This window comes from Typopeltis vanoorti, chromosome 15, assembly GCF_054136105.1.
Source record: "Typopeltis vanoorti isolate ZY-2024b chromosome 15, IOZ_Tvanoo_1.0, whole genome shotgun sequence".
Classification (NCBI taxonomy): domain Eukaryota; kingdom Metazoa; phylum Arthropoda; class Arachnida; order Uropygi; family Thelyphonidae; genus Typopeltis; species Typopeltis vanoorti.
Window position 1 is genome coordinate 71,023,850 of NC_143563.1, and position 16,547 is coordinate 71,040,396.

General features: G+C 35.9%; 1 protein-coding gene across 2 annotated transcripts in view; it reads right to left on the bottom strand.

Moving 5' to 3' along the window:
• The window catches only part of LOC150098870 (tetratricopeptide repeat protein 21B-like), a 388,504-nt gene that overhangs the window by 265,443 nt on the left and 106,514 nt on the right, over positions 1–16,547 (bottom strand). For both annotated transcript variants that reach the window (XM_090404953.1, XM_090404951.1), the window contains exons 15-16: positions 8,851–9,008; positions 2,235–2,355 (exon numbers count right to left, since the gene is read on the bottom strand). In XM_090404953.1, coding sequence (XP_090261079.1) covers positions 2,235–2,355; positions 8,851–9,008 — 279 coding nt within the window. The remainder of the gene's footprint in view (positions 1–2,234; positions 2,356–8,850; positions 9,009–16,547) is intronic.

A 16,547-nucleotide genomic window follows, 5' to 3' on the forward strand; every position in this document is an offset into this window, starting at 1 on the left:
CAAGCAATACTTGGTCTTTATTTGAGGTGTAAGTCAGCAGTTAAAATTGAAGGAAGTACAGGAAGATGGTTTAATGTTAAATTTGGTGTGAGACAAGGATGTACGTTATTCCCTTTGTTATTCATTATCTATATGGATCACATTATGAAGCAAAGTGGTATTAAACACGATATCAAAATTGGAAATGTTAATGTCAGCTCTTTGCTTTATGCAGACGACGTTACACTTCTAAATAAATCCACTACAGGTCTGCAAGATTCTCTGACTACATTGAATAACTGTTGTAATAGATATGGTATAAAGGTCAGCAATAAAAAGACAAACACCATGAAAATAGGCAGAATTGTTGAAAATGTCAACTGCATTGGAGAACCTGTAGAACAAGTAAAACATTTCAGCTACTTAGGCATGATGTTTAGTGAAGATGGTAAATTAAATAAGGAAATAGACAACAGAATCAACAAAGCTGGTATGGTAGGAAGTCAATTAAATAAATTCATGTGGAATAAGAGAGAAATTAGTCGGAACACTAAATTAGCTGTATACAAGACAGTGTTCAAACCAGTTTTAACTTATGGATCTGAGAGCTGGGTCAGAAGTAAAACACTTGACCAAAGACTGCAGATATCAGAGTCCTGAGAAAGATTAGAGGCATGAACAGATGGCATCAATGGCAATATCATATTAAAAACGGGGATATTAGGAAAGAACTTGACATTGTCAGCATCCAGGAATGCGTTAGCAGAGCTAATCTCAGGTGGTATGGTCACTTAAACAGAATGGGCGAGGAAAAATTAGCAAAACAAGTTCTCTGCCAAGTTGGCAGGAAAACGACCCAAAGGAAGACCACGATATAGGTGGATTGATACGGTACAAAGTGCCTTAGAAGATAGAAATATAAGATCTGGTAATGTTGCAGTCTTGACAAGTAACAGACTGATTTGGAGGTAAATTGTAGATAGGAAGTTACTAATGATGTAAATTTTTCATGTTGTACTATCATATCCTGTACACCCCTTGAGGGTACATGGCAGGAATTTGATGATGATGATGATGATGAGAGAATGAAATATAAGAGCACATGAAATTAGACATAAATAATACATTAATTTGGAAAATAGTAGCTGAATGGATCCTATTCATGAAATCTTAATAATGTGACCTATGATAATATTTGATGCAACAGTAAATGATGGTATATACCAGAAAATGAAGATGATAATGTATGACAAACTCATTGCATTATCTATACTCCATATTTATCCCGAGTTTCATCCACAAGTACATATAATATGCATTTTTGACAAACTCCTAAATGATTTTTAATATCTTACAAATATTCTTTAATGATTTTTCATAATAATGAAACTTCCACAGATATAGCAAAATGTGTTTGAACTATTTGCACAAGTTCTAGACAACATAATGCATAGCTAAATATCAAACACAAAATTAAAACAGAGTGTTAACATCAGGTCAACTTCATTTCCTTTATTTAACAACTCATTCTGTGCTCATATATTCAAAGATGTTCAACAATTTGCATCACATAACACATTTACATATAAATATATAAATAGCTGTTGGATTAGCTATGGACAACATAATGGACAATGTAAATTACATTCATAAAAATTATATGGATCTGTTTGGAGAAATGATGGAGTAGCCCTTTTACCACTGTAAAAGAGTACCTCCTAGTTGGAAAAAATGCCAACTAGACCTATTAGTGATAGATGACTATGATAACATCACTTCTATAGCATCTTTAGTTTCCAAAAGATTTGACAGGCTTTTTTTGTTCAAGATGTTCCTTTGCATCTGTCCATATTCTGTACAAATTACAAATCTGCCAAACCAGGGAATGCTGCTCTCACATTTGGAGTGGTCTACCTAAAACCTCTACAAATTCTTTTTGGTGTCCAGATGGTGTTCTGCTCTGTCCTATAGAGAACGGTTTGGCTGATTAATGATCGCTCTCCCACAGACTCTCTTCAGCCACTGTCTCACAGATGTCAATCTCTCTCTCTCACATGAGAGAGACTGCAAGGTCTATAACATCTATTTGCTACAGATCTTACAGTCTCTCTCTCTCTCTCTCTTATGCGATATAAAAAAAGGAAGGAAAAGTCAAAAGCAAAGTGGCCTAGACTTTTATAGAAATCAAATCAATTATGAATGAGGCATTAGTCACAAAAATAAACAAAACAATGATGAGTAACAAATTGTCTCACTTGATGGCTTCATTCCTGCCATGATCATTCCAGTCTGCAATGCCTTGATTGCATCTTCAATTTGGCCTTGTTGTTTCAATATGCGAGCTTTAATAAGATGGAACTGAGGCCTTTCACGTACCTAATATGTAAGAAACGAAAGTATCTTTAAAAACATATAATCCTTAATAACTTAATAATTACTGCTTCCATTTTTGCTTTCTAATGATAGAAAAGAAATAACATACATGTTCATCATACAACTAATAGATAGGATCATCTAACAGTGACATACTTATGTACAGTTTACTTATTATTATTATTATTAACATTTGACCTCCATAGAGTCCGAGACTCATTGTGGGAAGTACACACTATTGCACACAATACTCGCCCAACTGTGCTTTAAACTGATTCAATGTGTCTACACCCACAACACACTCAGGCAATGCATTCCACTCACCAACCACTCTCCATGCAAAGAACCTACTCCTCACTCCTCTACTCACACCAACCATATACAGTTTCTAGCAATGGCATCTTGTTTTATCCCCTCTTCCATTCTATGAAAAATCTCCTCTATGTCAACCCAATAACAATCCCTGACTAGCTTACATGTCTCAAGCATATTGCCCCCCTCTTCCTCCTATTCATGAGGCTGTGCAACTTATATTCTCTCAATCTGTCGTCATACTCCACATTCCAAAGACCACTGACCAACTTTGTGAATCTTCTCTGGACCCTTTTCAACATATATTCATCACCATGAACACCCAGCAGCCAAATCTGTGCACAATAATCCATATGAGGCCTGATCAAGGCCTTATACAATGGCATCATAACCTCTCTATTTCTGCATGTCAGGGTCCTTCACATCATTGCCATTATCCGATGTGACGTCTTCACAACTTGTGCAATGTGGCCCCTGAATTTCAGGTCCTTGTCCACCATCACTCCTAGATCTCTCCAATCCTCTACTTCCATTAAAGTTTTCCTCACCAAGTGTATACTTTGCATCCTATCGTTACTTACCAAATCTCAAACCTTACACTTTGCAACATTGAACTGATGGTTCCACTTATCTGCCCATTCATGCAATCTATTCAAGTTCTCTTGAAAGGCTATAACATCCGCTTGACTCAAAATTGCTCTCCCCAATTTTGCATCTCTGCAAACAACTGCATATCACTAGTTAAACGCATCCCAATATCATTGAGATGTGTTTAAAACTTTGTTTTTAAATTTGTTGTTCAAACTGAACAACAATGGTCCCAAAACTGACCCCTGCCGCACACCATTAGTGAACTTTCTCTTTCGGGATACAATTTTATATACAACTTTCTGATACCTATCTGACAGCCAGTTACTAATCCAACTCAGAAGTCTGTTATCCAATCCCATATGTTTCAATTTATTTAAGAGCTTGTCGTTTGGCAGTCTATCAAAAGCCTTTGCAAAATCTAAGTACACCACTGTATATGCATCTCCCCTGTCCAAGGTATTTGTCACCTTGTTATAGTACATAAGTAAGTTAGTGAAACATGATCTCCCCTTAACAAACCCATGCAGATAACCACCGAGAAGATTGCTGTTATCAACCCATTTCTGTATCCTACTTCTCAGAAGTTGCAGCCTTATCACCACCTTTATGCAGTGGAACAATTTTACCCTCCTTCCACTCCCTTGGAATGGAAGGAGGGTAAAATGCTATTGCCAATTCCCTGGAACATTCCATTAAGATGAGTGGTGATATGTCATCAAATCTATTGCCTTATTGACATCAAGTTTATTTATTTACTCAAATACCTTCTGCTCACTCAGAGTTAAGCCATCCCCTCCTATGTCCTCTACACTTAATTTTCTCATGATTCCACCTGATCAGGATGAAACACCCTTATAAACTGATCACTGAATACCTCAACAATGTCTTCTGCAGCAGTTATCATTCTACCACTTTCATCCATTCATCTTACCATGATCATTCTTCCTCCTACTTGCCATATAATCTAAAAAACTCTCTATGGTTTTTCTTTGCCTGATTTGTACTTCCTCCAAATCAGGCAAAGAAAAACCATACTTGTACTTTTTTCCATATTTCATGATTAAACTCCACTTTCATCCATTTTACACCTACCTTATTCAGCCTTGGCCTTCGAAATGCATTCACACACTGATGCTGTTATGTATTTCTTCGTCAATTCCCATGCAGCATTTATTTCCTTACTACTCAATTTCCTTACCGTTTACTTTCTAGAGCATTAACAACAAAATTTATTGAGAATACTGAGTAGAGTTAATATAATAAATACATAATAAAAATGACATTTTCGATGCTAATTTGATCATGGTCATTTTGTGAGTTGCATATATAATCAGACACCAACTAACAAACAATATAATCCATAGTTGAATGAGGATTAAAGAGGCATCTGGAATCGTAATTCATGTTGAGATTTGGATATAATTCTCATAAATCACTGTATTCTGTTTGAGGAGCTAAAGCCCTATTATTAATCTGTGTGTATCAAGGCTAAACAAAATAAACCTGAGAGGAATCTTCTGCATCTAGTAGTGTAGAATTCTTTCAAGTTCATGATAATTCTAATGGTAAGAAATTCATTGAGTGGATGAGGAATGAGAGAAGGGGAGGGGGGAGAGAGAGAAACATAATGATGATGATGAGTCCTTGGGCCTAAATTATAAGTTTAACTGATATTATAAAGTTATGTAAAAAAGAATTAAATGGAATATGTTAGATAAATAACTGTGATTGCTGAGAGCTGTCAAACATTTCTGAAATCTTTAGAGGATTCTCATTTAAGCTGGAAGAGGTTCTTTTTGCCTCTGATGCTTCTTTGAAATATCTTTTATGCCAATAGTATCACATAGGATTTGTTACTTTTCCAAGTGATTATATGGGTGGTAAACCAATGCATCTGAAATACCTGATTTCTTATAGTAGGCATATCTAACATAATTTTTGTTATGGTTGAGTCTGATCTCAACTGAATAGCCTGTTTTGCAACAATGAATTCTGTAATCTTTAGCCAACTGGCCAGTTGGGAGAGGGGTATCTGAAAGTTGTTTTCAGGTTATAAGAAGCAAAATGTTGAAAAAATGTCAGCATTTTGCTTCTTTTTTTTTTTTTTTTTTTCTTCAGATATTTCTTTAGTATGTAACATATCATTTTAAGGTTTCTTTCAACAAATTTGGGTAGGACCATCATTTTAAGGAGCTGATGGTCTGCCCTTTTCAGAAAAATCCCCATTAAAGAAATGCTCTCTCCTCCACAAGCCCACAAAAAAAAAATCTCCTCAAATCATCATCATAAATATGTTTGGTCATATTTTATGAGCAGATTACTTGACAAGGTAATTTTTACTAATAAAAAAGAAAGTTATGGGTTGTGCTCCACTTCAGTTTCTTGCTCACAACAAGCTTTTTAATGCAACTTTCTGGCAGAAAGTTCTAATGTCTTCAATCCTAAAAAAACATGGTTGGAAGGATATGAAGAGTATTTAGCATCTGGCTATGTTTCTCATAATCTCAACACATGACTCAGCAATAACCAATCTACTGCTATATCACAGGATAGAGTTCTCTCTAGATGTGGAGTAAAATAGCACTTTGCCATTCTCTGAGAGATCTGTCTAAATGTTGGAATATATTTTAAGGAAGTTCAAAAACCCCTCCTCTCACTTCTATTAAATTTAAGAAATTACAACTGCCTGGAGGTTTTCTAAAATATGGGTGGTAATTCTTCAGCAATTATAATAATTACTTGCTACAATTCCAGTTTGTCCTTATATAGAGCCTCTGTAGTTCAATCAGTATTGACAATGTGCTTTGGTGGAAACAGCTGGGTTCTGATTCCAACTAGGATGTGAAGAACCTTTATAAAGGATTTTTTTAGATGAAGTTGAGATAGTCAGTCTCATACAAAGTTGGCAGGAGACTCAGCAACATAGGTTTTTCATCCAACAAACAGGTAAACCAGAGAGAAGAACAGACACACACACACAAATTTACAGACATAACACACTGGCCTTACAGTCTTAACTGTTTTAGGCTGTAATTCCAAAATGACCACATCTTCTCTAATACACCCTCTGTCCAAAAAGAAACCGAGCTTTTGATAGAAAATAAAATACAGGCCAATTATAATTATCAAATCATTTATTTCAATCAATATACTCTCTCTTAACTTCGATACAGTGTTTGGCACAGTCAATTAATTCGTTAAATGAGTTTTTTATATTGGTTTTTGGAATACTGTTGAGGACCGTGGTTACTGCCGCTTGAACATTTTCAATGGTGTCATGTCGCTTTTCTTTCATCGGCAAATGAAGTCGGGAGAAGAGAAAAAAGTTACAGGATGCAAAATCAGGTGAATATGGTGAGTGATCCAACCCACAAACTTGGTTTTTGTTCAAAAACTGTCTCACAATGTTTGAATGATAAATGGTGCATTATCATGCAAAAGTGATCAGCTGCCTGCATCATGATATTCATGCCATATGCAACAAATTCTCAGTATCAATCGCTTCAAAACTTCGAGATAAAATTCACCATTGACTGTTTGGCCAGGCAGAACAAATTCTTTGTGGATAATGCCCTTGGAATCATAGAAACAAATCAGCATTGTCTTTACTTTTGACTTCTCCAAGCGACTTTTTTCCTGATGCCCCCTCTTCTGGTGGTCTCCACTCAGCACTCTGGCGCTTTGTTTCGTGATCACTCGAAACACCACGTTTCATCACCAGTAATGATCATTTCAAGGAAGTTTGAGTCCTTACAGGCGGTTTTAATGAAATCCTTACAGTATTCAATTCGATACATTTTTTGGTCAGTCAACTTGTGAAGAACAAATCGTGAATTCAATTTACGAAGGCCCAAAGTCTCAGTCACAATGTTGTGCACAGTTGATTTTGGAATCCCCAATTCATCTTCAAACAATCGCATGGACGATTTCAGATTTTCTTTGATGAAATCATGCACTTTTTGGATGTTAACTTTGCTCAGTCCAATTTTTGGATGGCCTGGCTTTTTGTCATCCTCAAGCATCTCATGACCACTTTGAAATCACTGAAACCACTCGTGAACTTGAGTATGGGATAAGCATTCATCACCGTATGCCTTTAGAAGCATTTGATGCATTTCGGTAAAACTTTTACCAAGTTTAACACAAAAGTCAATCGCAGCTCTCTGTTTGAAACCCGTTTTCCCACTGTTCGTCAAAACACACTGTCACTCTTGGCACTATAACTCGGCTTCTAATGAAACAAATGTCATAAACAATTTGCACAACACTAACGAAGGTCGCCACTTTTGACAACAAAAAGGTACAATAGGTGGCGCCACTAGTTCCTTCTATTTTCGAAAAGTTCTGTTTCTTTTTGGACAGAGGGTGTAACTATACAGTTACCACATGTTATATTATACTGTAGATCCTTTAGCCCAAGCATTACTGCTCTCCCTTTTCCACCAGTGATCTTCAGATTCAATACTTTTCTCTCTCTCTCAATCACTTGCTCTATCTCTCTTTACCCGCTTAGCAAATTTCCTACCATCGGGACTGTTATGAACAATAGAATGATGAAACTTTCAGACCCTTATAAGTGCATGTGTGCACATGTGTATGTGTTCACACGCCACCACAGCTAGCTAAAGAAGAAGAATTTTCTCTCTCTCCTTTCTCCAGCTTATTCTTGTGCATCAAGGATAAGCAAGAGAGGAAGAATAATATGACCAGTTCCTCACATCAAAATATAGAGATTTAGAAGAATTATATAAGTATATTATTACCATGAAGCTGGGCTCTAAGTTCTTCTTTTTATATTTTAAGCAGGACCGTAAAGTTTTCTTAGTCTAATATAAAGGAAATTTACATGTCTCAAGATGTGAGTAATTCATCTGCAGTTCTTTATTTAGTTGGTATCATGCTGATATGACCATTGAGTCAATGGTCATATCAGCATCACAACACCAATTCTAGAAAAGATTGTAGATTACATGGCTTTTAGGCAAATAGCATTTTTGAAAATTTTTAGCTCTCACAACTTTACATTAATTGGGGGGGGTAGAGAACTATGTGAAGTTGAGCAAACTTAAGAATTATGTGAAATTTTTACATGATTCAAATTCCTTTATTCAACTCATAATTGTTCCATCTCCTGGGGGATTTAAATTAACCATGATTGAATGTTAGTATATTTAAGAAATTGCTTTTAAATGAAACGAGTGTTATCTTATTTCACTGCATAGTCTGTTATCTTTAGTTGTGTATAGGCTCAATTAAAAAAAAAAATTGAAAATAAGGGTCATGATGTAAAAGGATCCTGTATAATCTCCTTTTACAGAATTATGAATTGTTAGTTTTTGTGATTTGCCTTTCAATAAATTGTCTTATCAACAAATTGTTTTTCAATTAATTGTTTTTTTCAAGGAATTTTCCTTTCAGTACATTTTCTAGTACCATATATTATCAGAAATCTGTAATCCTGGATATGTGTTTTCAGAATGTAATCTCCCATGTTTAGCAGAAGTGGGCTGCTAATAAAATGGTACAGCCCACTTCTACTAAACCTGGTAGTGGGTTGTACTATGGATTATGATACAGAAGTTAGAGTATTCTTACATCAAAGCTATAACTAAGAGACATTTCCAAAGCTTGATTGGCGCTCTGCACATTTCCTTGATGAAGTAAGATCTGTGCCAAGAGTAGACGAGCATCTGAATAAGCAGCATCTTGATCCAGACAATGCTGAAGAATTCCTTGTGCTACTGGAATATCTCCTATAAAATATTTTTTACAAAAATAAACAAAAAGACACAATTCATAAATTATACATAAGAGCATTTCCCATCTATTCAAAATTAAATGTAACTATTTCAAAACTTCTGATTATCTGTAAGAAACCTTATGAGTTTGAAACTGATGTGCTATAAGTCCTCTTAAAACTTTCATACATCAATAAAAATGCAATTATGCAGTCAAATTGAATTCAACTATACTCATCACATATGTTCTTTGGTTTTTTATCACTTGTTTCATAATTTAGTATTTATCTAGTCTGACCATAAATACTGTTACAACTTGAACAGTGCATAAACTGTTAATCTATCAGTAAATCATTTACAACTTTCAGCACATACAAACCACATATATAATGTACATACAGCAGAACTCAATGTTCAAAACATTCCCCTTTGCCTTCATTGTGCCAAAGTCTGTGAAGCTACATATCACTGGCAGCATACACAACATCCAGTGGAAACACTGCATTGCTCACTCCAAATCCACCTTCAAGGCTGAGTGTCATTTCTTGCAGGCTACTCTCTCAAGCTTTGACCACAATTTGAAGTCCAACAGATTCAGATTCGACTGCAAAACAAGGTGCTCTTCAGGGACTGGACCACAGGTTCCAGAGCAGTGTCTTGATACACTTTGGCAGAGATTTTTGACCCATTCTCACAGAAATACAACTTTGATACCCCCCACCAAACCATCACTGATGCAGGATGATGACCTCTTTGAATCCTGGGTTATATAGCATGTTGTTAAATCTTGAATAAAAGGGATTTTACTCTTATTATTACTATAATATAAAAGGTATTATATTATAGTAATATAATACCTTTTATTCAGATTTTACAAGTATACTAAATCCTGCTAAAATACTTGTATATCAATGAATAAACTTGGTTTAATTGTAATAGAAATAATGTTTTTTTTAATTATGAATAATGTTTTGTGTAAGAACAAAGGAGATCGTATTGTGTCTAAGTATGCCATAGTGAACAAAAAAATTCCAGACAGGATTAAGAACATTAAGTCATGACCTGAGGCTACTGTACACGTGCAGCGCGATATTACATGGGGGTCTCCCATCTAATTGCACCGATAGACGTGGGTGTCGGGTGCAGAAAATTACGGTACCCAATGGACGATGATGTAAGCAAAAACAAAGGTCATCGGGACCATATAAATAGCGGTTCACTATGTCGAAACGGGATCTTGTCTTGTTTTTTTTTTCTTGGAGTATGAGTTCGAGTCGATCCTGTGTGTGTTCTTGGGTCAGCGAGGAGTTTTGAGGTCACGTGGGGGGTTCCAACCTGAAGTTACGATGTACGTTACGGCAGTGGAGTTTTGCTAACATCGTTGGAGATAATTTGTAATCGCCATCGGAGACCTGTGTTCCAGATATAAAATTGCTGAGGGACCGATGTGACTAAGATAAGCTGTTTTAGAAGAAATTAGATGCCGAGTTTCCATGCCGCCAAGTTCCCGATGTCTGCTGATGATAAAGAAGGCTCTCTCAAAACCCAGAAGAGTTTCCCGCGTTCAATGCTAAAGTCGAACAGTAACAGAAAGAATTGATTTTATGGTTCATTCAGAGTTCATTGTTTAGCTAGAGAAAAAGATTGTGACAGTGATTTAATTAAGGGACTTGTTTTATAGTGATACTTGAGGACTTTAGGCCTTATGCTGATATTTGAAGTATTTTGTTATATGTGTGAGAGAAGGTATGGTTGAAATTTAAGGTGAAACATCAAGTATTTAATGTTATAGCTATTGCCCTAAACCTGTAGAATGTTATGTAAAAATTGATCTGAGTTTTACTAAGTTTAACGAGAGAAAATTATAGACACGTGGTCTTACTAGAATTGATTATGATAAACTAAATTGTAAACGTAGTCATTAGTTGTGATTTAAAGCATAGAAGCTAATTTACTTAGTACTTAAGATTGACCCATTGTACATTTCATTGATGTTAAATAAATTGTTTTCTTGTTTAAATAATTTGCCTGATTTCTAATCCAATGCGCTACTCATTAAACTTGAATCTGTGTAAGCCTTAAAAATAGATATTGTCATTACTTAAATTAAGGGGATATTAAATCCCACATAGTTTTAAAACCGAATAAGAAACTCAAAGATTGGAATCAGAGAGTTTCTTGCCGAATATAGTAAACTATAAAGTATCGGCGACACTAGCGTTAGCCAATGCAAGTGATCCTAGTACGTAGTACAATACCGGGCAACTCGTTGCAAAGGTGGGGGGAAGTTCAAATCGCTATTCTGAGGTACTTCCCCCCACCTTTGCAACGAGTTGCCCGGTATTGTACTATGTACTAGGATCACTTGCATTGGCTAATGCTAGTGTCGCCGATACTTTATAGTTTACTATATTCGGCAAGAAACTCTCTGATTCCAATCTTTGAGTTTCTTATTCGGTTTTAAAACTATGTGGGATTTAATATCCCCTTAATTTAAGTAATGTTTTCATTGCCGAAATGAAGCTTATTAGCTCTTTATACTTAAGATATTGTCATGACTGCATAACCGAAAATTTAAGTTGATAGATTTACTTAGAATTAAGAGAGAAAAGTTCTGTGTGGTTTACTGTGTGTTATTCTTTGGAGGGAGATTCACCTCCCACCCACGAATTTGGTGGCACAGCTAGAAACTAAATAAATTTTCCAAATTCAGTTGAGAATAAACACCAGTGGGTCAGACAAAGAGATTGGCTCCTGTCTGAGGCGATTTCTTTGTTCTGTAAGTTATGCACATGTAAGCTTTATATTATTTATGGCCATAAGTCAGATGTATAACAAGGTAAAGAAGGAAAGTTTAAGTGAGATAACTATAGTTTTTACAAAGGCACAGAAGACGATATATTTGAAGATTTGATAACATATTTCAAATAAGACATAATTAACAATGTGCTGTATAACAATCCAGGTATTATACCCAATCATTTTGGCTGTTAAATGACTCTTCAATGGTGAAAATCTTCTCATCTGTGAAGAAGATATCTCTGTATTTATTGTCTGCATACTGTCAGAGAAGTGCCTTTGATTTTATCACCCTCTGATGCACGAGTTTTGGTGTTAGGAAGTGTCCAATAGAATTATGATAAGCTCTTACCCTCAGGTCATCAGATAGTATAAGTGACATCATTCTCTGCAAAACATTAATCTCTTGTGACATCACTTTCTGCATTCTCACAGAATTACAGCAGAGTACCTTCACAGCTCTCATAAGCTGCTGCATCCTAACATAGCATGTCAACCTGTTCTTTGGTAGTCAGATACGTCTTCTGTATTGTTATGATAGCTAATAGTCTGATACACAAACATCCTACTGATCCCAAGTATTTTTAGCATATTGAAAATAGCAGGTGGCTGCATTCAAACCTTGTGAAGTTCAATTGCAGCAACCACAGTTCTCATAATCTCCCCACTGCATATTAACCCATACAGCTAGACAACTTTCACTCTCTCTCCACTGATAAACATGTAAGTGTTGGCTGTGTACAGTGCCATTAACAGAACTGGGCTCATGCAATTCTGTGGGCAGCAAGGATATGTGTAGATGTTATAACAGTATTTATGGCAAGACTATATGTAACTATTTCAGATATTCATGTTAATCTTTAGAATCCATTATCTCTATTTATTATTGCTTATGTAGTACTTTTTTCCTTTCAGTTTAAGATCAAAGCTGTATAACTGAGAGGAGACCTCCACATAGCCTTTAAAGGAATGCGGAGAACTGACCAGGGCTTCTGACCTAATGTCCAACCCTCACCTTCTCGTGGTGTACCCTGTTGGTTATCTATCTGGATACTGAACAAACGAGGATGGTCTAGCAATTTGGGATTTAGCCGACCAAATTGTATTCCTATTGGTTAAACCAAAATACAAAATGATGATACAATATGACAAAATTTCATGCCGGCTGGGGCATCGCCCGGTTAAACAAGGCCCCCCCCGTTGTTTTCCCAGGGAACCAGGGTGAACAGCGAAAAGTCAGCTACTGGAACAAATCTGAAAACACACCCCAACTCAACATCACCAGAGTTAAAGGACAGTACTATCAACATAAGAAGCCTGAATGGCAAAGAAATGGAGCTAGCTGAAAAATTAGATAAGTACCAGATCGACAGAATAGGGGTGACTGAAACAAAAAAGACAAAAACTGGTGAGATCTTTCTGAGCAATAAATACAAAATGTTATATTCAGGCAATGACAATCAAGGAAAAGAAGGAGTAACCATAGTATTCAACGCAAAATACGAGGCTCATCTTTTTGAATGGCAGGCAGTGTCAAGTAGAGTGATTTGGGCAAATATCAGAATGGAGAATTGGACAATGAGACTTATTTGTGCCCATGGTCCCACAGAAGGTTCTACTAAAGTAGAAGTGGAGGAATTTTTGGAGGCTCTAGAGAAAGCTACTGACACAATGAAAAATGAAAAGTTGGTCCTTGTTGGGGATCTAAATAGCAGAGTAGGAAGTGATTGTCAGACATTCCAAAATGTTTTGGGAAAATTTGGAGAAAAGAGCAAAGCTAATAATAATGGCAAATATCTGATGGATTTCTGCTCAGGACATGGACTGGTTATTACTAACACCATGTTCCAACATAAAAATGTGCACAAATTCACATGGAGAGAAGAGGCAAGGAATAAGAAAAGTCTCATTGACTATGTTATTGTTGATAGTGATGTTTTCTCCCTGGTGCAGGACACCAGAGTGTACAGAGGATTTGAAATTGGAAGTGATCACTATTTAGTCTTGAGCAGGATAAAATTGAATTTCATATTGAAAAGAATGACATGTAAGAAAGTTTTAAAGCAAATAAAAGTTGAGCAGCTCTCAGATATGAACTGTAGACTAAAATACACAAAGATTATTGAAGGAAAAATGAAAGAGTTTGAAAACAGAAACCAAACCTTGGAGATTCAGTGGCAAGCCTTGAAGAAAACACTGATTGATTCAGCTAAAGAAGCATGTGGTAAAGTTGTTTGAAAGGATAGAGAAATTAGAACTCCATGGTGAACACAGGAAGTTAAAGAGACAGTGAAGGAAAAGAAGAAAGCATATCAAAAGTTCCTGGCAAATAAGTCAGCTTGTGCTCTTAGAGAATACAGAGACAAATGTAAGAAAGCTAAACACTGTGTATAACTAGATAAACAAAAGTCATGGGAGGATTTTGGCAAGAACATAGAAAATAAATATCAAGAAGGTGGCAAAATATTCTAGAGGTTGTTGAAGAAGCTTAGGAATGGAAAAATGAGTGCTGTAAAAGGAGTTAAAGATCATAAAGGTGACACGAAAACGGGAGAAAAAGATATCCTTGAAGTATGGAGTAATTACTTTGAAAATTTGCTAAATGAAGCAAGCAGTGATGACAGCACAGTGGTAAAAAACACTGACTAGGAATGCAGTCAGGAATTCATACTTGAAGTAGAAAAAGCCATCAAAGGCTTGAAATGTGGAAAGGCAGCAGGAGTAGATGATATTCGACCAGAAATGCTGAAGTATGGTGGTATAAGAGTCTTACGGTGGCTGCACTGCATAGTTCAGAATGTCTGGACAGAGGGACGAATTCCAGACAATTGGAATTAGTACCTCATAGTACCCATATATAAAAAGGGGAAATAAAACTGAATGTGAGAATTACAGAGGCATATCCCTTCTGAGTGTTCCTGGTAAGATATATGCAAGTATACTTGAGAAACAGTTGAGAAGGATTGTGGAAGGAAAGCTTGGTTAAGAACAAGCTGAATTCAGGTCAAATAGAGGCTGTCAGGATCAGATCTTTACTTTATGACAAATAGTGGAGAAATCATGGGAATATAACAAAGATCTGTATTTAAGTTTTGTCGATTTGGAAAAGGCATAGAACAAGGTGGCAATATAGGAGCTATTCAATACGCTATAGTTATATGGTATCAATGGAGCATTATATCAAGCAATACTGTCTTTATTTGAGTTGTAAGTCAGCAGTTAGAATTGAAGGAAGCACAGGAAGATGGTTTAATATTAAATCTGGTGTGAGACAAGGATGTACATTATCCCCACTGTTATTCATTATCTATATGGATCACATTATTGAGGAAAGTGATATTAAGCATGATATCAAAATTGGAGATGTTGATGTCCGCTCTTTGCCTTATGTGGACGATGTTATACTTCTAAATAAATCCGCTACAAGTCTGCAAGATTCTCTGACTAAATTGAATAGCTGTTGTAATAGTAATGGTATGAAGGTCAGCAATAAAAAGACAAAGACAATGAAAATAAGCAGAATCCTTGAAAATGTCAACTGTGTTGTGAATGGAGAACCTGTGGAACAAGTGAAACATTTCAGCTACTTAGGCACGATTTTTAATGAAGATGGTAAATTAAATATAGAAATAGACAACAGAATCAGCAAAGCTGGTATGGTAGGAAGTCAATTGAATAAATTCATATGGAATAAGAGAGAAATTAGTCAGAACACTAAATTAGCTGTATACAAGACAGTGTTCAAACCAATTTTAACTTATGGATCTGAGAGCAGGGTCAGAGGTAAAACACTTGACCAAAGACTAGAGACTACAGATATGAGAGTCCTGAGAAAGATTAGAGGTGTGAACAGATGACATCAATGGAAATATCATATTAAAAATGAGGATATTAGGAAAGAACTTGATATTGTCAGCATCCAGAATGCGTTAGCAGAGCTAATCTCAGGTGGTATGGTCACTTAAACAGAATGGGCGAGGAAAGATTAGCAAAACAAGTGTTCTCTGCTAGGTTGGCAGGAAAATGACCCAGAGGAAGACCAAGATATAGGTGGATTGATATGGTACAAAGTACCTTAGACGATAGAAATATAAGATCTGGTAATGTTGTAGTCTTGACAAGTAACAGACTGATTTGGAGGTAAATTGTAGATAGGAAGTTACTAATAATGTAAATTTTTCATGTAGTATTATCATATCCTGTACACCCCTTGAGGGTACATGGCAGGAATTTGATGATGATGATGAAATTATAAAAATAACTTCAGATAATTTGTCTTCATCATGACATTCACGTTTTACCATTATCATCATTTCCAGATATGCACCTTCAAGGGGTGCATAAGATCTTTTAAATAGTACTACATAATATGGTTGCATCATTTGGTCTTTCATAATAATCTGTTATCTGTCTTGTCTCCAATATTATCAAATTTTATATTTTGGTCTTCTAAGGCAATACTACATCACTCTAACTAGTGTTCTAAATCTTCCTGCCATCAAACACTGTTTTGCTAACTTTTCCTCTCCCATTCTGTTTAAGTGACCATACCACTTTAGGAAGTCTTTGCACATATATGCTTGAATTCCAAGAGTCAAGTTCTTTTCTAACGTCTTCATTTTTAATGTGATTTTGCCAAGGATTCCACTTGTTTACTGTTCTAATTTTCTTAAGAATTGTCATCATCTGTGATCACAAGCTTTGTATCAACCCATTTTAGTATCTATGGGATGAGGTGGAACAAGCAGATTCTTG